This window comes from Poecilia reticulata, unplaced genomic scaffold (genome assembly GCF_000633615.1).
Source record: "Poecilia reticulata strain Guanapo unplaced genomic scaffold, Guppy_female_1.0+MT scaffold_290, whole genome shotgun sequence".
Taxonomy (NCBI): Eukaryota; Metazoa; Chordata; class Actinopteri; order Cyprinodontiformes; family Poeciliidae; genus Poecilia; species Poecilia reticulata.
Genome location: NW_007615067.1, coordinates 38426 through 54324, shown reverse-complemented (window position 1 = coordinate 54324; position 15899 = coordinate 38426). Strand labels below are relative to the sequence as shown.

Genomic DNA, 15899 nt, shown 5'->3' with positions numbered 1-15899 from the left:
AATTTGGGTTCAGATCCAGTAGAAACGGACCAGAACCGGATGAAACCTTTATTTCCCACTGTGAGATCCAACTGGTCCCACTGAGGAAACCTCAGWTTGGAAACACTTCCTGTTTCACATGACCTGCTGAAACCAACACGCCCACCGACCCGGTTTGGTCTCAGCGCCGACGCATCGGTGTTGCAGACCTGACTTATAAAAATGACCTTTAAATTAAATGCAACATGGTCTCAACCTTGAATCCGGTTAGTTTGCTCTGTCTTCAGCACTGTAGCCTAGATATTTATGAATTACCCCAATGTCAATGCAGAATGTGAAATTCGGCTGAATAAAAATCATTCGAAGCCAGTTTTTTTTTTTTTTGTTGTATTTTTGTAAGTCAACTTCATCTTGTTGGTTTCATATTTCTGCAGTTCCACTGGCTCTGCCTTCTGTTAAACCGTAGAACCATATTTAGCTCAGACGTCTTTAACTTGAACATCTTTAGGAGTTGGTGGAAAGTTTTTGTGATTTAATATGAGCTGGATGTCCGAAGTCAACCAGAAGTTCAACATCTCTGGTTTGTTATTCTGAGCTTGGCAGCGCCCCCTGCTGTACGGGGATACAAATTGCCCACAAGACGAAACGTTTGGTGCAAAACCTCAGCGTGGTGTCGCCTGTAAAACCGCATTTGTGACAAGCGTCAGCAGTTTCACGTGGTAACAGTTGCTAACTTTTCCGTGTTTAGGTAAACAGTTTTATATTAATTCAAAAAAGTTCCGTATGCAGATATTAATACAGGCGTCCAAATGTATTGGACTCAATGGAGCAAAAATATTAGAGCAGGACTTTTATATGGTGATGCTTGCAGAACAGAATCTGTGAGCCGAAGAACCTGTGAAGCGTATTCAGAAAAAAATTACAATTACAAAACTACTGTAAGGTTTTTCTCTTCAATGTCAATTTCCCAGGTACGAGCCACAAACGTACCTTTGTTTTCCTCTGGTTCCAACATAAACGAGCCAGTCTACAGAAGGAGACCCGCCATCAGCGTCCGACTAAAGGAGCGTCCTGCAGATCCAGAGACTGGTGGCTCCTGGCAGTCAGTACCACAGTGAGTCATCTGCCACTGCGGCGTGGGCGTCTGAACTACCAGAGTCGCAGACGAAGCCAAAGTAAGTGAGAAATTAAGATGTCGGTGTGAACGCCTGCTCAGATCTGAAGAACGAGTGTGTCCAGCCTCCGACGGACGGCATGTCCTCAGAAACCAGACGATGCGTTCAGGAAGCTCCACCTCAAACACCTTCTGCTCCTCTGAAAGTTAGTGATGCGACATGGAGCTTCATGAAGCTCCCAGGTTTTCTGTTCGACTCGGGACCCGATGACCTGAGAGAAGTCCCCCCCCACCTTCTTCAAATCAGACAAAATGGGTGTCAAACATTTGTGCTGGTTTGGCTTTGAAGATATTAATGAAAGTGTAAAGGGCAAAAGGTCAACCAGCCCCTCAACTTTGTTTACATCTTTAAAATGATAGCGGCACAAACGTAGCCGAGTTGATTGACACCCATTTTGTCTGATTTGAAGAAGGTGGGGGGGAAACTTCTCTCAGGTGAGCCGATGTGCTTCATTTGCTCCACTGCGCCATCTAATGGACAATATATGTAAAATATATGAAAACTGCATGAAGCCTTACAGTAACGAAAAACAATGTTTGATTCTGATCATGGTTTTGATCTGTTGTATGAAACAACGGCTGGTAAAAGGACAATAACAGAGAGATGTGATTGGCTCGTTACTCTGATGAGCTCACTGGGGACAAAGTGACGTTATTTATGATTTATTTATGATTTATTTATGATTTAAACATAAAAACTGTAGCAGCTCAGATTCAGGTGGTTCCTCTGAAGCCAGAAACGGATCAGCAGGTTTATGGAAGTTGTGATAAAACATTTTCTCACAACTTCCCAATATTCCAGTGGATATTTTCTGTCTCATGTTTGTGTCTTAAAATGACTCGGCTGAACTTTGGTGACCGGTTAGCAGTGGGCATGCAGGGTATGCAACGCATAGGGGCGCAGCACCAGAGGGGGCGCCAAAACCCCGTCTGGAGGGGGCGGCGCGCCGATGATGTTTTCCCAGACAGTTCAGCCTTACGGTCCTTCACCTCGCACACATAACGACGTAAATGTAGCGAGTTTTACCCTTTACGTATCGGGAGGGGGGGTCTATGTTTTCACATCCACCTGAATAATGTCTAGTTGCGCCCCTGCCGGTTAGTATCGTTTCCTTTCTGCAGAGCTCAAAATGCCTCAGCACATTTTTTGATGAACATCATTAAAGTTCATTGGACACTTTTAAAACAGGATCCACTGTGTTGGTTTATTGGCATTATTTATTATTACTGTGTTTATGAGATCAAAGGGCTGCCAGGGAAAATTGGGTCCACTGGAAAAAAGACGCTCCAATGAACTGCAAAGGCAATAAAAGCCTAAAACTATAAACTGTGACGGTGAAACAGCGACGCTTTGCTGCCGTTTGTTTTGATCCGAAACCAAAAAGAGGAACCAGTTCCTGCATCAGTCACGTGGTGACGAGGCTTCAGACGTCACAACCGGCTGCAGCAACACAAGCCTCGATACGCTTCATGAACCCTCCTGATTGGTCGACACGCCCCGAGGCCTCGGCACTGAAAACACGTCACTGATTAAATCTGTTAACTAACCTCAGTAACTTCAGGTTTGACCCGATGGGTCCAGTTTACCTAATGAATCAATCAGCAACCAGAGCTGAACTGGACCCGAGTCTCTTTATGCCATGAAGCAACTTTATTTGGTTTAAGATGATAAATGAGATTTCCCAGTAACAAGTTTAATTTCACTTTAGCACAAGTATTGGCAACACGATCTGGCTTGAGTAATTATTAACTATTATTTTTAATAATAAAGGTAATAGGACCTAATAAAGATCCTGGTGTTTCTCCTGCTCCTTTTCTCTGATGTTTCCATCATTTATAAGGTCCCATCATCACTTCCTTCCTCTGCTGCTGACCAAGGACTCGGCGTCCGGTCGGCTGACTGATGCCTTTCTGTGCCACCGGACCGCAGCTCGGTCATTCACCAGCTTTACTGGTGAACTGGGAGGTTTACTGGGACTAAACCGAGTTCCACCGTAGCAGCTGCAGCACAAACACACACACCAAAAGACGGTGTGTGTGTGTTTGTGCTACAAGAGTGTGTTAGGGTTACCCTAACCCTAACACACTCTTACAAATGTAACGCATCAACCAAAAATGACGCTCATTACTAAAAATATCAACTCTGAATCAAAACTATGCCCTAATGTTTGTATACAATAAAACAAATTTACAATTTCAACTGATCAATATTAGAAATGTTCTTATTTACTAAGTAAACTCACCTGGTGCCTCCATCCAGGGAGCCGCTAACGACAAGATACATCGTCTGCCATTTTTTCTGTTGCTGCTCTATAATATAAACAAAGGAAACAAATTTAAAAGCGGAAGTCAACCATGTATTGCACAAAAACTAAACAACGTAAATGCAAGAAGCACCAAAAAGGGAATACAACAAATAGGGAGCTTAATTTGGGGGTATTTACAACTTTATTTTAGTAAAACTAACTAGTCACCTAGTTATCAGGAGTCATTGGTCAAACAACGTTCATCTCTGTTTGGTGAGAGTCAATCCAACCAAACTCTGCTCTCATGCACTGAACAAACACAATCAGCTTCTGTCTTGACCTTTCACCTTAGAAACCAACCAATAAACACAATAAACGTCAAATCCAGGCCTGGGGGGCCGATGTCCTGCAGCTGTTCCTGGTTCAACACCCAGAGGCAGAGTCTCCTCCTCAGTCCAGATGATGATCTGATCTTCTGACCCAGGTGTGTGGAAGCAGAGGCACATCTAAAACCTGCTGGACTTGAGGAGCCCTGCTCTCTCACCAGGCTTTATGGGTCTAACTGTACCTGGACATCAAGTCTTCGCTTTAACGGGTCTTTTAATCTCGTTTTTGGGTTTAATTGCTTACCAATTCTGTCATTGGACCAGTTGGGGATGGTTGGAGTGCTGAGGCCCTGTAAGGAACTCCAGTCTTGTGTGAGTCGCTCCAGGGCCGGCCTGGGCGGATCCGGTCCGCTCCAGGGGCGGATCCGGTCCGCTCCAGGGGCGGATCCGGTCCGCTCCAGGAGTGGATCCGGTCCACTCCAGGGCCGGCTTGGGGCGGATCCGGTCCGCTCCAGAGGCGGATCCGGTCCGCTCCAGAGGCGGATCCGGTCCGCTCCAGGAGTGGATCCGGTCCGCTCCGGGCAGCCGGCCCTCGGCTGCACTGGGGAAGTTGTGGCTACTATCCAGCAGCTCGTGAATGACTGAATGTTGTATGAAGAGCTTTGTAGCCCTCTTGATAAAGCATTTCTCCACTAAAGCTATCTACCATGTAATACGACGAGCTCAGGGCCGAGGCAGCGACCCTGTGGGACTCCTGTACCGACTGTAACCTCAGCAGAGATCTTGTCAACCTGGTGTCTTGTCCAGTTACGGATGGCGCTGCTATTGCCAGATCTGCCAGTCTTCCATTGCGCTTCACGGGCCTGATGGTGTTCAAGGTGAAGCCGTTTCCCAGGTTTAGGAGTTAGGACTGAAGAAGTCAGGATTCCTGTTTGAAAATGACATTTTTGCCTATACAGAAGAAATAATTGGTATATCAGAGCAACAGGAAACCTTTTCCCCTGAAGGACTGGGAGGATGTGTTCCGCCGGCAGGTGAGGCAGATTGGTGCGATCTAAACATGCAGGTCTGATTTAGCAGCTCTCTGTGGGGGTGAATGTCTGTGAATAGCAGCAGCAGTTTGTGTTGGAGGTGGCGTCGAGGTTAGCAGGCCTTCTCTCGGCTAACAACGCTGACGTATCCTGCAGCCACCCACACACAAAAAATAGATCCTTGAGTTTGACTCACATGACGGTTGTCCACCTCTCATCACGTTCCTCTGGATGTCTGCCAGTTCACACATCTCTGCCAGCTCAGATGTTCCCCACAGAGCAATGATCAGTGTTTGACCTCATCCAGCAGAGGGTGCTGTGATTCTCAGGAACTGACTTGTTGGATAACCAACAAACTCAGGATCTGAGCAGACCTGCTAAAACTTGCAGGTGGTGCTGTAAGAGATGGATCAGCCCGTTTTTAAACTTCCTCTAATAAACTGCAAAACTCATCATGTGCAAAACAAACACCAAGATGTTCTCATACAGCAGCGCTCTGATCCACGATGGGAACCCAGGCCGGCCGTCACCTGCCAGCCTCCTCTTTCTCTGATGTTTCCAACATTTGGAAGGTCACATTCATCACATCGTTCCTCTGCTGCTGACCAAGGGACACGGCGGCGTCCGGTCGGTTGACTGATGCCTTCCTGTGCCACAGGACCTTAGCTCGGTCATTCTTGGGAGGTGATTGTCACTCTGACCTTTTTGTCTCCAGGTCATACGCCACACAGTGTTTCTGGGTCCTTGGTACTGAAGGAGCAGCTCCACAGCCCTGAGGTCGGCGGCAGCCGGTACCGTCTGTGTGGATCGTCTCCCTCTGGCTGCTGAACTGACCTGCTGAAGCTCAAGTCCAGACTGAAGCTCATCTTTTCTCCCGCAGTTGGAGAAAAGGTAATTGTTGCAGCTAAATAAAAAAAGGTATTTCTGCCAACTTTATATTTGTCTAATTAGTTTTAGTAAACTTAATTTCATTTCTTTTTTTCCATTTATCTCCCTGTGATGTTGCTTTCAACAAACTTGACTCAGTTTGTTGGTTCAAGTTTCTGGGTGTTTCGTCTGGAGATTCTGGATTTGTTCATTTGTGGGAGTTTTCTCCAGAAGAGTTGCAAGTTTAAATTATTTGCCAAAAAGAAAGTACACCCTCTGTCAGCTGGTCATAAAATAATTTCAATCCAATATGAAGCGAAAACAAACCGTAGTGCCAAGATATGAACCACTTTCTTTTTACTCCCCAGTGGAGTCCAGAGTCGGTCCTGGAGGCGTCCTGCATGTTTTAGTTCCCTCCCTGGTTTAACACCTGCATCAAATCATGGCTGTTTGTCGTTGGACCAGTTAAGTTAACCCAGTTAGACCAGCGTGGAGGCGCCTGGTTCTGCTGGGCAAACATTGCGTGAGCTTCTGGCCTCCCAGTCAACAAACTGAGGATGTTTGTCTGATTGATCTGATCTGAGGTCAGAGGATGACGTCATCGGGGCTCGGCTGCAGTTTTTGTTTGAACAACGAGCCAGGTAGTCTGCAGCCAGGTGGCGCTCTCACCTGGATGATCATGTGACAGGAAGTCAGCTGACTTGAGTTCCTGTTGTAAGACAATGAAGATCTGACAGGCAGGCAGTGAGAACAGAACCAGCAGCCATGTTTGTAGTTTTACTGTTGCTGGGCTCTCAGAGTTTGGACCGGATAGAACCATCAGAAGCAGTTCAGGGCTCCAGCAGCCAATCAGAGAGCAGAGAAGGACCTGGCAGGAAGTGGACCAAGAGGAGTGGGTCGGGTTCTGGTAGAACCAGCTTGGAACGGATCAGCTGCAGAATCAGACACTAGAACTGGTTCAAACACTTTCCACTGTCACATTTTATGTCAAATGTTGACTTTTGAGATTCTCTGATTCTGGTTCTGATTCAGAAGACGATCTGGGTCAGCAGAACCTTCAGAACCTTTTTTTCCAGCGTCCGTCTGAAAAGACTTAATGAAGAAACCAAGACAACATGTTGGATCACAGTTTAATGACAAAACTATGCAAATAAATTAGAGCAGACCCAGAAACAGTTCAGGTGTTTTTCACATTTTTGTCTCATTTGGATTTTTTTTAAAAACAGGACAAACTTTGATTGTTGGCTTGTTTTGGTCTAAATGTGAGATCGTCCAGAAGGTTTCCGGGTCAAGTCTCCCTGCGCCTCACGCAGCTGTTGGAATACTCTACGGTGATTGGCCTCCATCCGGTCGGAACCTCCAGTTCCTCTGGATCAGAACAATCGGCCGGTCCAGGGCAAATGTTCTGGCTCGCTCCAATGTGGAGCAGCAGCGAGAACCTGAGTGCTGATGGGAAGGCTGCTCTAGGAGCAGCCGCACTCCTCCACGATCATGTTGTGGATGTCCTTCTTGACGATCTTCTGCTCCTCGTTGTAGTAGAGCATGGACATGGCGCGCAGCCGCGTCGGCACGCAGCACGACTTGCTGTTCTGGAACGGCGCGTAGCCGCGCAGACGGTAGTGGCTGATGACCGCTGAGTGAAAGGACAGTGCCGAGCCGCTTGTGTGGGTGGGGCACTCCCCCTCGCAGTAGTTGGCATGGTAACCGGATGGAGCTATAATCCAGTCACTCCAGCCGATGTCTTTGAAGTTGACGTAGAATTGCCGTTTGCAGCAACCGTGGGTCTTTCCGTTGCATTCTAGACCTCGCCTGACCCTGCGCTGAGGCTCCGCCTCCTCGGCCCGCAGCGTCACCATGAGGAACGGCTGGTGTGACTGATCCTGGCCTGTCGCCTTCGCTCTGTCACCGGATGTGAGGATGGGTGCCGCCCCAACCTCGGCGCAGCGCGGGCAGGAGACCCGCAAGCCGAGCGAGCTGCCGCCGCCATCCAGCAGCGCCTGAACGCCGCGCGTCAGGGCGAGCGTGTGCCAGCCGCTGCGCCGACTGTCCACCATCTTCTCTGAAACAAACTCATCCTTGTAGGAGCCACCATCGTGGCGAGTCCACAGCAGCTGCAGCATCACTTTACTTCGGACCCGATTGACCTTTGACATTTTCAAGAATATCCAAACATTGGCCTGCTCCACCGTGGCAGCGCCGCCCTCCTTCGACACGTCAAAGGTCACGGTGTTCGGAGAGTCTCCTGCGGCGGAAAACAGCCGACATGTTAGTTCTGCTGAACCCATGCCTCCCCCTCCCCACCCCGTATGTAAATGAAGCAACAAAGCGAAGGTCTCCAATAATAACTGAATGAAAGGATGTTTGCCTCTAAATATACTCCATATAAACAGAGTCTAAAAAAGACTGGGGACGCTGTCCACCCTGTCCTCTCTGTCCTCTTTGTCTCCTGCTGCAGAATAATTACCGAGGCCCAGATTTCTCTGAATAAAGGGATTATTTACGGCCTGAGACCACTCGGTATGCCCCGCACCCCCAGCCTCGTTACTGCCCGTTAATTTGGGCCAGCCTCTGAAGAACCGCAGAACCGCAGAATTCTCAGCAGGGTAACTATTTATAGAACCTGGTTGTTCTGCTTCACCTTCTCCTCTGCAAACAGAACCCGTCACTCTTCTGCCAGGTACAGTTTGGTTCTGATTTGAGATGCTAGGAAAAACCAAGTTTGGCTGAAGAGACCGACCCGGTTCTGTGGACGTCTCCTCAGCCAACCATGGTGTATCTGCTGAGGTTTAAAAGTTCTGGTAAATCAGGACTCTGACAGAACCAGACAGGTTCTAGTTCCCGTCTGGATCCATTCAGTCTGAACTGATTCCTGCAGGCATCATTTCTCCACATGGAGGAAAGTTCTTCTGACTGAAATCTGTAAACAAACTTTGACCTTATGGGATTTTTGTGAATGAAGCGATAAGGGAGGACAGAGAGGACGTGACGTCTCCCATGCAGCCGACCCGGTCAATGCCAGCCTGGATCCGATCCAGCGCCGCAGGACCTGCCATGTCCTCGCAGTCCCACAGGGACAGGAGTTCACATGTTTGGAGCCACGCTTCATGCAACCTGCAGTTACTCAGGACTGGTCCAGCCAGGACCTTTGGCTCTGAGCTGGACCCGAGTCAAACCGTCTGATAGAACCCAAACTAAACTCCGGACTCACCTGGCTCTCCAAAGATGATCAGCTCTGATGGAGGTTCGGGTGCGACTGAGGTTCCAGGACCTGAACTTTCCTCTGGTATCTCCACGGCGCCGTCTTCAGTAACCCGCCCAACATGCAGCTTCTTGATGGCGTTGAGTAGCGCCGCACGAGGAACCGGGTGGGTCAGATTGGGCCGGGCACTCAGGTGCAGCATGGTCAGAATGTGACGCTTCACGGCCTCCACCATGTCACCCTGAGCGCCGGGCGAAGACGAGTTCTTCCTCAGCTGAGCCAGAGAGCAGGAGGGGCAGGCGGAGGACGGCGCGACCTCCAGGGCCGAGGCGCCAATCAGAAGAAAGACGGGAACGGCGAAGAGCAGCACAGCCCAAGAAGACATCCTGAACGGTTCTGATACAGAGGACTAATCTGTCCAGTCAGACCAGAGGCTCCTGGTCCGGTCTGAGGGAAGAGTTGGCAGCAGGACGGACCGATCCAGACGGGTTCTGGTTCTGACAGCAGTCTGAAGTTAGAACCCAAAGCCAGGGTTGGGTGGCGATGCAGATGAAGCAGTTAAGAGGCTGGAGCTGGGTCTGGAGGTTCTGGTCTGTCAGTCCGTCATGTTGGAGATTCTGGTGCTGGTTCCGGTCCTCTCTGGTTCTGAATCTGAGCAAACACTGAGCCGGGTCACTCTGCTCTCCCTCTCTGCTCTCTGACAGTAATTATACCTCCAGCAGATAAACTCCTCCCTCCGTCCACAGAGGTATTTCCCTCTGAGTCACTCACAACTCGGCAGGATCTCAGAATATCTCCGGACTGTTTGTGGTGTTTCCTCCTGATCCAACGTCACGACAGAAGAGGAGGAGGAAGGAGGGAAGAGGAGGAAGGCAGCATCCCTGATTCACTCATACCACACACACACACACACCGATGAATCAGAGCATCGTCTTCGTCAGCTCACGTGGAGGAGAAACTCCGTCGGTGTGAACTAGATCTTTGGGCTGGAGATGACTTGTTATAATCGGAGAGGAGCAGATGGAGTGAGTCCACGTCGAATCAGATCTTCTGACATCAGCAGGCCCTCTGCTGCCGACAGCTGGTGCCTCGGCATCACCTGAAGCCTGATTCACCTGTTCCTGTCGGCTCCGGCAGGACGGAGGAATCGCCCAGCATCTGGAACGCCTGACAGCAGCTTTCCATCGAAGACCTGGAAGCAAAACGGGAGAAGAAAGTTCCTCCAGCAGACCAGACAGGTGCATGCAAACGTCTGAGCCGAAAGACCCTGAGGGGCAAATTGAAGACCTTCGACCTCAACTTTTTTATTTAACCAGGATAAAATCCCATCAAGACTCGAGGGGTCCTGGCCAGGAGGCAACAAATAAAACACAAAAAAGGTCAAAGAAAATGACATGGTATGAAAATCAGGTTTACATCATTGAGCCTGAAGAACTTTGTTTGGAGATGAAGTCAGTTGGACTCAAAGTTTTCTGAATGCCAGGAGGAGGGAGCAGACTGAACCTTTTACCTAATTCAGTCCGAGCAAAAAGAGACGGAAAGAAGCAGCAAGTTGAGAGCGAGTCAACATTTCTCAGTGCAATTCCAGTTCAGCTAGACCAGCAGAAACAGCCTGGTAAATAAAAGATAACCGATGGAGTTCACAGCCAGTCCAGGTCATTGAAACACGGCGCGGTGTTGACATGTTGCAGCTTGTAATGAACCTGAGAGAGCAGATGCAGACTGTCCCCACACCACCGGGTCTTAATGGAAACTAATATCTTCCACATCGATGAAATGAATAACATCCTACACACAGACTCGGTTTCATCGGGGCGTTGCTCTGCGCCGCGGTTAGAGGCGACAGATCCCAACGGGTCCCAAGTTCGACTCCCGTTCCTCTCCTTCTCTTTGCCCCATCCTGTCAGATTGCTGTCAAATAAAGACATTGGTGCAAAAAAAGTTTTGCATCCACAAGAACCTGCAGCAATTCGACCCTGAACGTCATTTCAACCATGCCAACCCATAGGGGGCAGTATAGCGCGACACTAAAACCTATCAGCCAATCAAACTGCTTCCAAACAACCTTGACTTCCTGTTTGGAATCAGACAGCGAGGATGTGGCTATACTGGTGCATTATCTACCCCAAACCCCCTGAACAATATGAAGGTTTCCATCTTCTCCATTTTGGTTTTATTAATTATTGTTTAACATTCAACTGATTTTTAGGGTGAATTAAAGGTCAAATGTGGTTGTTTTCCTAGAAATGTGGACGAAACCCGAGTCAGTCAGTCGTCATCATCTATTTATGAATCATTTTATAAAACAAAGTGCTGTGCAGGTAAAATCATCTACAAAACATCTCAAGACAAGAAAACTTACATTTAGCTTTTTAACTAGATTTCCTTCATGCGGTTAAACATTGAGGGAGTCGTTGCCCAGACATCTCCATCTCACTTCCTCTGAGAAAATCTTTTCTGATTCTGGATCTGAAATTCTGCTCAGCTTAGTTTAATCCAGAAGCGCCGACGCTCCAAACCGATTCTGCTTCTCTGGATTCGTCTTCATACCAGATGCTGAGACAACAAGTTCTTACCGATCCTGCAGCCGTGGTGCAGCTGCTCCAAAGTCAACATGTTGCTTTAATGAAACTTTTACTGCGTTCAGTAAACAGTGTAACATTTGTAGCTTTTGTGAGCTGGGATGAGTGACTGATTGGAGCGGAGCGCTGGCGCTGCTGAACACGGAAACCTGCTAGTTACACCATCAGTAGATGAACTTTGTCTCTGTTCATCTTGCAGAAACCCAAGAAAAACATCAAGCTAGTAGTTGTGGTCCGATCTGATCCGGGATATTTACAGATCTAAGCCAATAATGCATCTTTTAAAAAGTAATTTGATGAAGCATTTGAAGACTAAACAATCTGCTAAACATGCTCTGTAGGACTGGATCAAATAACTGAGTCGTCTGCATAAAAATGAACATTTTCCATCCATCATTCTGTCCCAGTTGATTTATAGAAATGGTTCATAGAAGAGGGCCGAATACAGAACCCTGTGGCAGCTGCAGGAAACATCTGTCACTTATTTATGTCCCGTTTCTGAGCTGATCAGCAAACCAAGCCCGCAGCATGACTATCAGAAGTTCCTGGTCTGTGCAGTCTAACGATCACCAGCACAGTGATGTCATCATCACTGAGTGTCTCACCTGGCGGCCCACACCTGTCCTGGTCTGAGTCAAACAGAGTCTCTGTGACCCGTTTCACTGTTTGTGCTGCAGCTGCTGCCTCCAATGCTCCTGATCAAAGAGTAGGAAGTTAGAAGTTACTTTCTGACATGGAGTTCTGGATCAGCGCTTCTTTCATACCTGGTTCTGGTTCTGGTTCTGGTGGCGGTCTGGCCATAATGTGAATCGAATCAGCAGATATTGGACATGTGTTCAGTTTGAGGGTTTATTCTATTTTTGGAAAATAAAATAATTTAGTTTTTCTGCTTCAGTTTTAGAAATCGGTGACGAAATGATTTTCCTGCGGCGGCTCTCTGCTGCCCCCTGCTGTTTACAAGAGGTCATTGACCTGACTGCAGTCAGAGCTGCAGCTGTTTCAGAACCAGAACCAGAACCAGAACCAGAACCAGAACCAGAACCAGCTGTGATTATTTTATTACGCAGAAACTTCCGGGATCCTTCCGACCTCTGCAGCTTCTGCTTCCGGTTTCTGGAACTTCATGCGTCAGGAAAAGAGATTCTCATGTTTCCTCTTCATTATTAATGCACGTGAGGGTGAAACTGCGCATGTCCGCTTTCTGTACGTCCTCGCGCGCTGCGGACATGACGTCCCGCTGCTCCGGTCTCACCTGCAGCTTCTGGACCAGCATCTCCTCTGAGTGACCGCAGCGTGGGGAGCAACAGCCAATCAGCTTCCAGATAGCTTCTCAAACACGCCCCCTGCACGCACGCGCGCAGACACGCGCGCCCCCCTCCCTCCTGCCTCCTCTAATCCTCCGTCCTCTCCAGGCATCATGGCGGAAATTAAAACGGGAATCTTTGCGAAGAACGTTCAGAAACGGCTGAACCGGGCCCAGGAGAAGGTAGGAGCCGCCTGGTTCTGGTGGGTTCTGGTGGTTCGGGTGGGTTCGGGTCGGTTCTAGAGGAGGATGCAGGCCGCTGCTGATCTGTCACAATCATCTCACATTTTATTTTCTGATTTTGTTTGATATCGTTTAATTTTCTAAAAGGCATGACGTCACCACGCAGCTCTTTAAAAGAAACGGATTAAAATGTTTTTATTGAGGGGAAAAAGCAAATTAGGAGCCGCTGACGGAGAGCGATCTGATTGGCTGGTTCAAGCTGAACGTGACGCTTCAGCTGCGTGGAAAACGTGCTTTCACGTGAGGAATTAGATGACGTAAGCACGGACGGTGACGTGTTTTGTTATGTCAAAAGTTTCAGGTCATCAGAGCCTGCCTCGTTCTGATTGGCTCACCTGTGTGCAGGTACGATCCAGTAATGGCTCGGTTCTGGTTCTGAATGAACCAGCGTCATTCATTATGGAATATAATAATAATTCAGTTTCAATCTTTTCAGAAATGATTTGTCATCGATATTAAAACTATTTATTAGCAGATAAACAACATTTTAGTTTGAAATGTCGGGTTCTTAACCTTTAACCTTTAACCTTTAACCTTAACCTTAACCTTGGTTCTTAACCTTTCAAGTTATTTTTATTCAAATTTGCAATGAATGTAATTTTTAATCCAGCATTTCTACCAGTTGATCTTCAGGTCGGTGACTTTCAGACAGCATCTCTAATTTCGTTGACCTCTGACCTTTCCGTGACCTTTTGCTGCAGGTTGAAGAAATGAATCGTTTTAAACTTTGCATTTTTGATAATTCGTCCTAAAATAGAAACGTCTGGTTGGAGCCAGTTTTTATTTCTGTTCTTTAATCTTGTTTGTAATATTTAAGGTTTTTAATTTCAGATTTAATTGTTAATGTTTCTTTTAACGGCTGGACTCAGAGAATTAGCTTCTCTCATCAATAACAGCTGGACAGCTTGTTTTAGGGAAACCGTGATGTCATCAAAGTGATGTCATCAAAATGATGTCATCAAAGTGATGTCATCTTACCTGGCTAATCAATAATTCTGGACCGAAAGCGGATAATTTCTCAGTGTTCTCAGATTGATCACATTTCTGATGCGTCACTGGGACCCGGAGCCTGGAGGCCCGGCGGGCCTGGAGGTTCTGGTTCCGTCCTCAGCAGGTCAGAGTTCCTCTAGTGAGTTAAACCAGGGAGGCAGCCGGGCCTCCTGGACCGGAACCACAAACTGCTTCAGGTTCTGATGGACAACTTCATGTTTCAACACGTTTTGATCCAAATCCTAAATATTCAAGAACTGAAACAGAGACATCATCAATCACTGTCATTATTGATCATTATTGATCATTATTGATCATTATTGATCACTGATCATTATTGATCATTATTGATAATCTCTGATCAATAATGATCATTATTGATCAATAATGATCATTATTGATAATCTCTGATCAATAATGATCATTATTGATCACTGATCATTATTGATCATTATTGATCATTATTGATAATCTCTGATCATTATTGATCATTATTGATCATTATTGATCATTATTGATAATCTCTGATCATTATTGATCATCATTGATCATTATTGATAATCTCTGATCATTATTGATCATTATTGATAATCTCTGATCATGTCCCTATATTCCATCAGGTCTCATATCCGTCAGTCATTTATAATCTGAATTATAAATGTTTGTCATATAATAATTCCTTGTTTCATTGCAGCGGCTATAACGTGATTTTTAAACATTTCTGTAAAAACGTGATATTTTTATGTTTTCCATCTGGACCTGCAGTTTGTTGATGATTAACAGCCTCATTAAGTTCTGCTGTCATTTTGTCGTCACCAGTTTGTTTCAAATTATCTTTTATTTTAGGGATAAAAGTTTCATTTTTTTAAAAGGTTGCAGATTTTGGTTCTGAGGGTTTGGAGGCTTTCAGGTTGTTATAGAATTTAAATCTGTTGAGTTTTTATTATTGGTTTCTACTATTAATGGGTTGATATCATTTTGATCTTTTTCCAGGTTATAACAGTAGGAAGTGTTTTCTCTCCTTCCTGTATCTAATAAATCCTTCAGCCCTTTGAATGTCAGTCCATCTAGTTCAGGTTGGAGCTGTTGGTCTGGTCAGGTGAGGGGAAGCAGGACGCAGGCAGAAGTGATGAATGATTTAATGACGGTCCAACAGAGACGACACAGGAAGCAGACCGACGACACGACGAGGATCCGACACGAGACGAGGACAACAGTGGACAACAGTGGACAACAGTGGACAACCCTGGACTTAGATACACAGGAGGGAACGAGACACCTGGGCAGCAAACGGGACAAAACACAGAAAACACAGAGCAGCAGTTTGTCTCCCACTGCTGGGTTTATGGCAATATAACGCTCTATAATATCAAGTTCTTTGTTTACTGAATGAGACAGAAAATTGTCTGACCTTCTACTTTAGGACCATTTAGTTCTTCAGTCTTTAATATTTTGGATCAGAACTTTGATTTTTTGGCAGGAAGTGTCATTTTTAAGAAGTTTGTAGTTAAATTTCCAATACTTATTGCGCCTGGTTTCCAGTTTTGAGGTTTTATTTGGGAATAAGATGGTCAGTCAGCAGAAATATCTGAGTTGGTTTCATTGGTCAGTAATTAATCCGTTACAAGCCACTGATCAAGTCTTGATTTGCTATTTGAACCAGACCATGAAAATTTGATACAACTGGGATTCAGACTAGATTTACAGTTAGAGCCAGAAATATTTGGACAGTGACACAAGTTTTGTTATTTTAGCTGTTTACAAAAACATGTTCAGAAATACAATTATATATATAATATGGGCTGAAAGTTCAGCTCCCAGCTGCAGTATGAGAGTTTCCACATCCAAATCGGAGAAAGGGTTTAGGAATCATAGCTCTGTAATGCATAGCCTCCTCTTTTTCAAGGGACCAAAAGTAATTGAACAATGGACTCTAAGGGCTGCAATTAACTCAGAAGG

The 15899-nt window shown here is 46.4% G+C and overlaps 2 protein-coding genes and 1 long non-coding RNA gene across 8 annotated transcripts in view; 2 read left to right on the top strand and 1 right to left on the bottom strand.

The window, feature by feature from the left end:
• LOC108166003 (uncharacterized) overlaps positions 1–5637 on the top strand; it is an 8538-nt gene extending 2901 nt beyond the window's left edge. The window contains exons 2-3 of the long non-coding RNA XR_001776316.1: positions 951–1154; positions 5472–5637. This is a non-coding gene — a long non-coding RNA (uncharacterized LOC108166003). The remainder of the gene's footprint in view (positions 1–950; positions 1155–5471) is intronic.
• Positions 5638–6739: 1102 nt separating this feature from the next.
• Positions 6740–12581, bottom strand: inhbab (inhibin subunit beta Ab). 2 transcript variants are annotated; one of them, XM_017303472.1, is made up of 3 exons: positions 12494–12581; positions 8832–12099; positions 6740–7865 (listed from the first exon to the last, which is right to left on the bottom strand). In XM_017303472.1, exons 2-3 carry the CDS (start codon positions 9205–9207, stop codon positions 7087–7089), a joined length of 1155 nt encoding a protein of 384 aa, XP_017158961.1. In that variant the 5' UTR covers positions 9208–12099; positions 12494–12581; the 3' UTR covers positions 6740–7086. The 2 variants fall into 2 exon arrangements, with proteins under 2 accessions (XP_017158961.1, XP_008401302.1); XM_008403080.2 differs by lacking the exon at positions 12494–12581 and having other exon boundaries at positions 8832–10014; positions 12010–12458.
• Positions 12582–12728: 147 nt separating this feature from the next.
• amph (amphiphysin) overlaps positions 12729–15899 on the top strand; it is a 35787-nt gene continuing 32616 nt past the window's right edge. For all 5 annotated transcript variants that reach the window (XM_008403078.2, XM_008403077.2, XM_008403076.2 and 2 more), the window contains exon 1: positions 12729–12890. In XM_008403078.2, the coding sequence (XP_008401300.1) occupies positions 12822–12890 (69 nt within the window). In that variant the 5' untranslated portion in view covers positions 12729–12821. The remainder of the gene's footprint in view (positions 12891–15899) is intronic.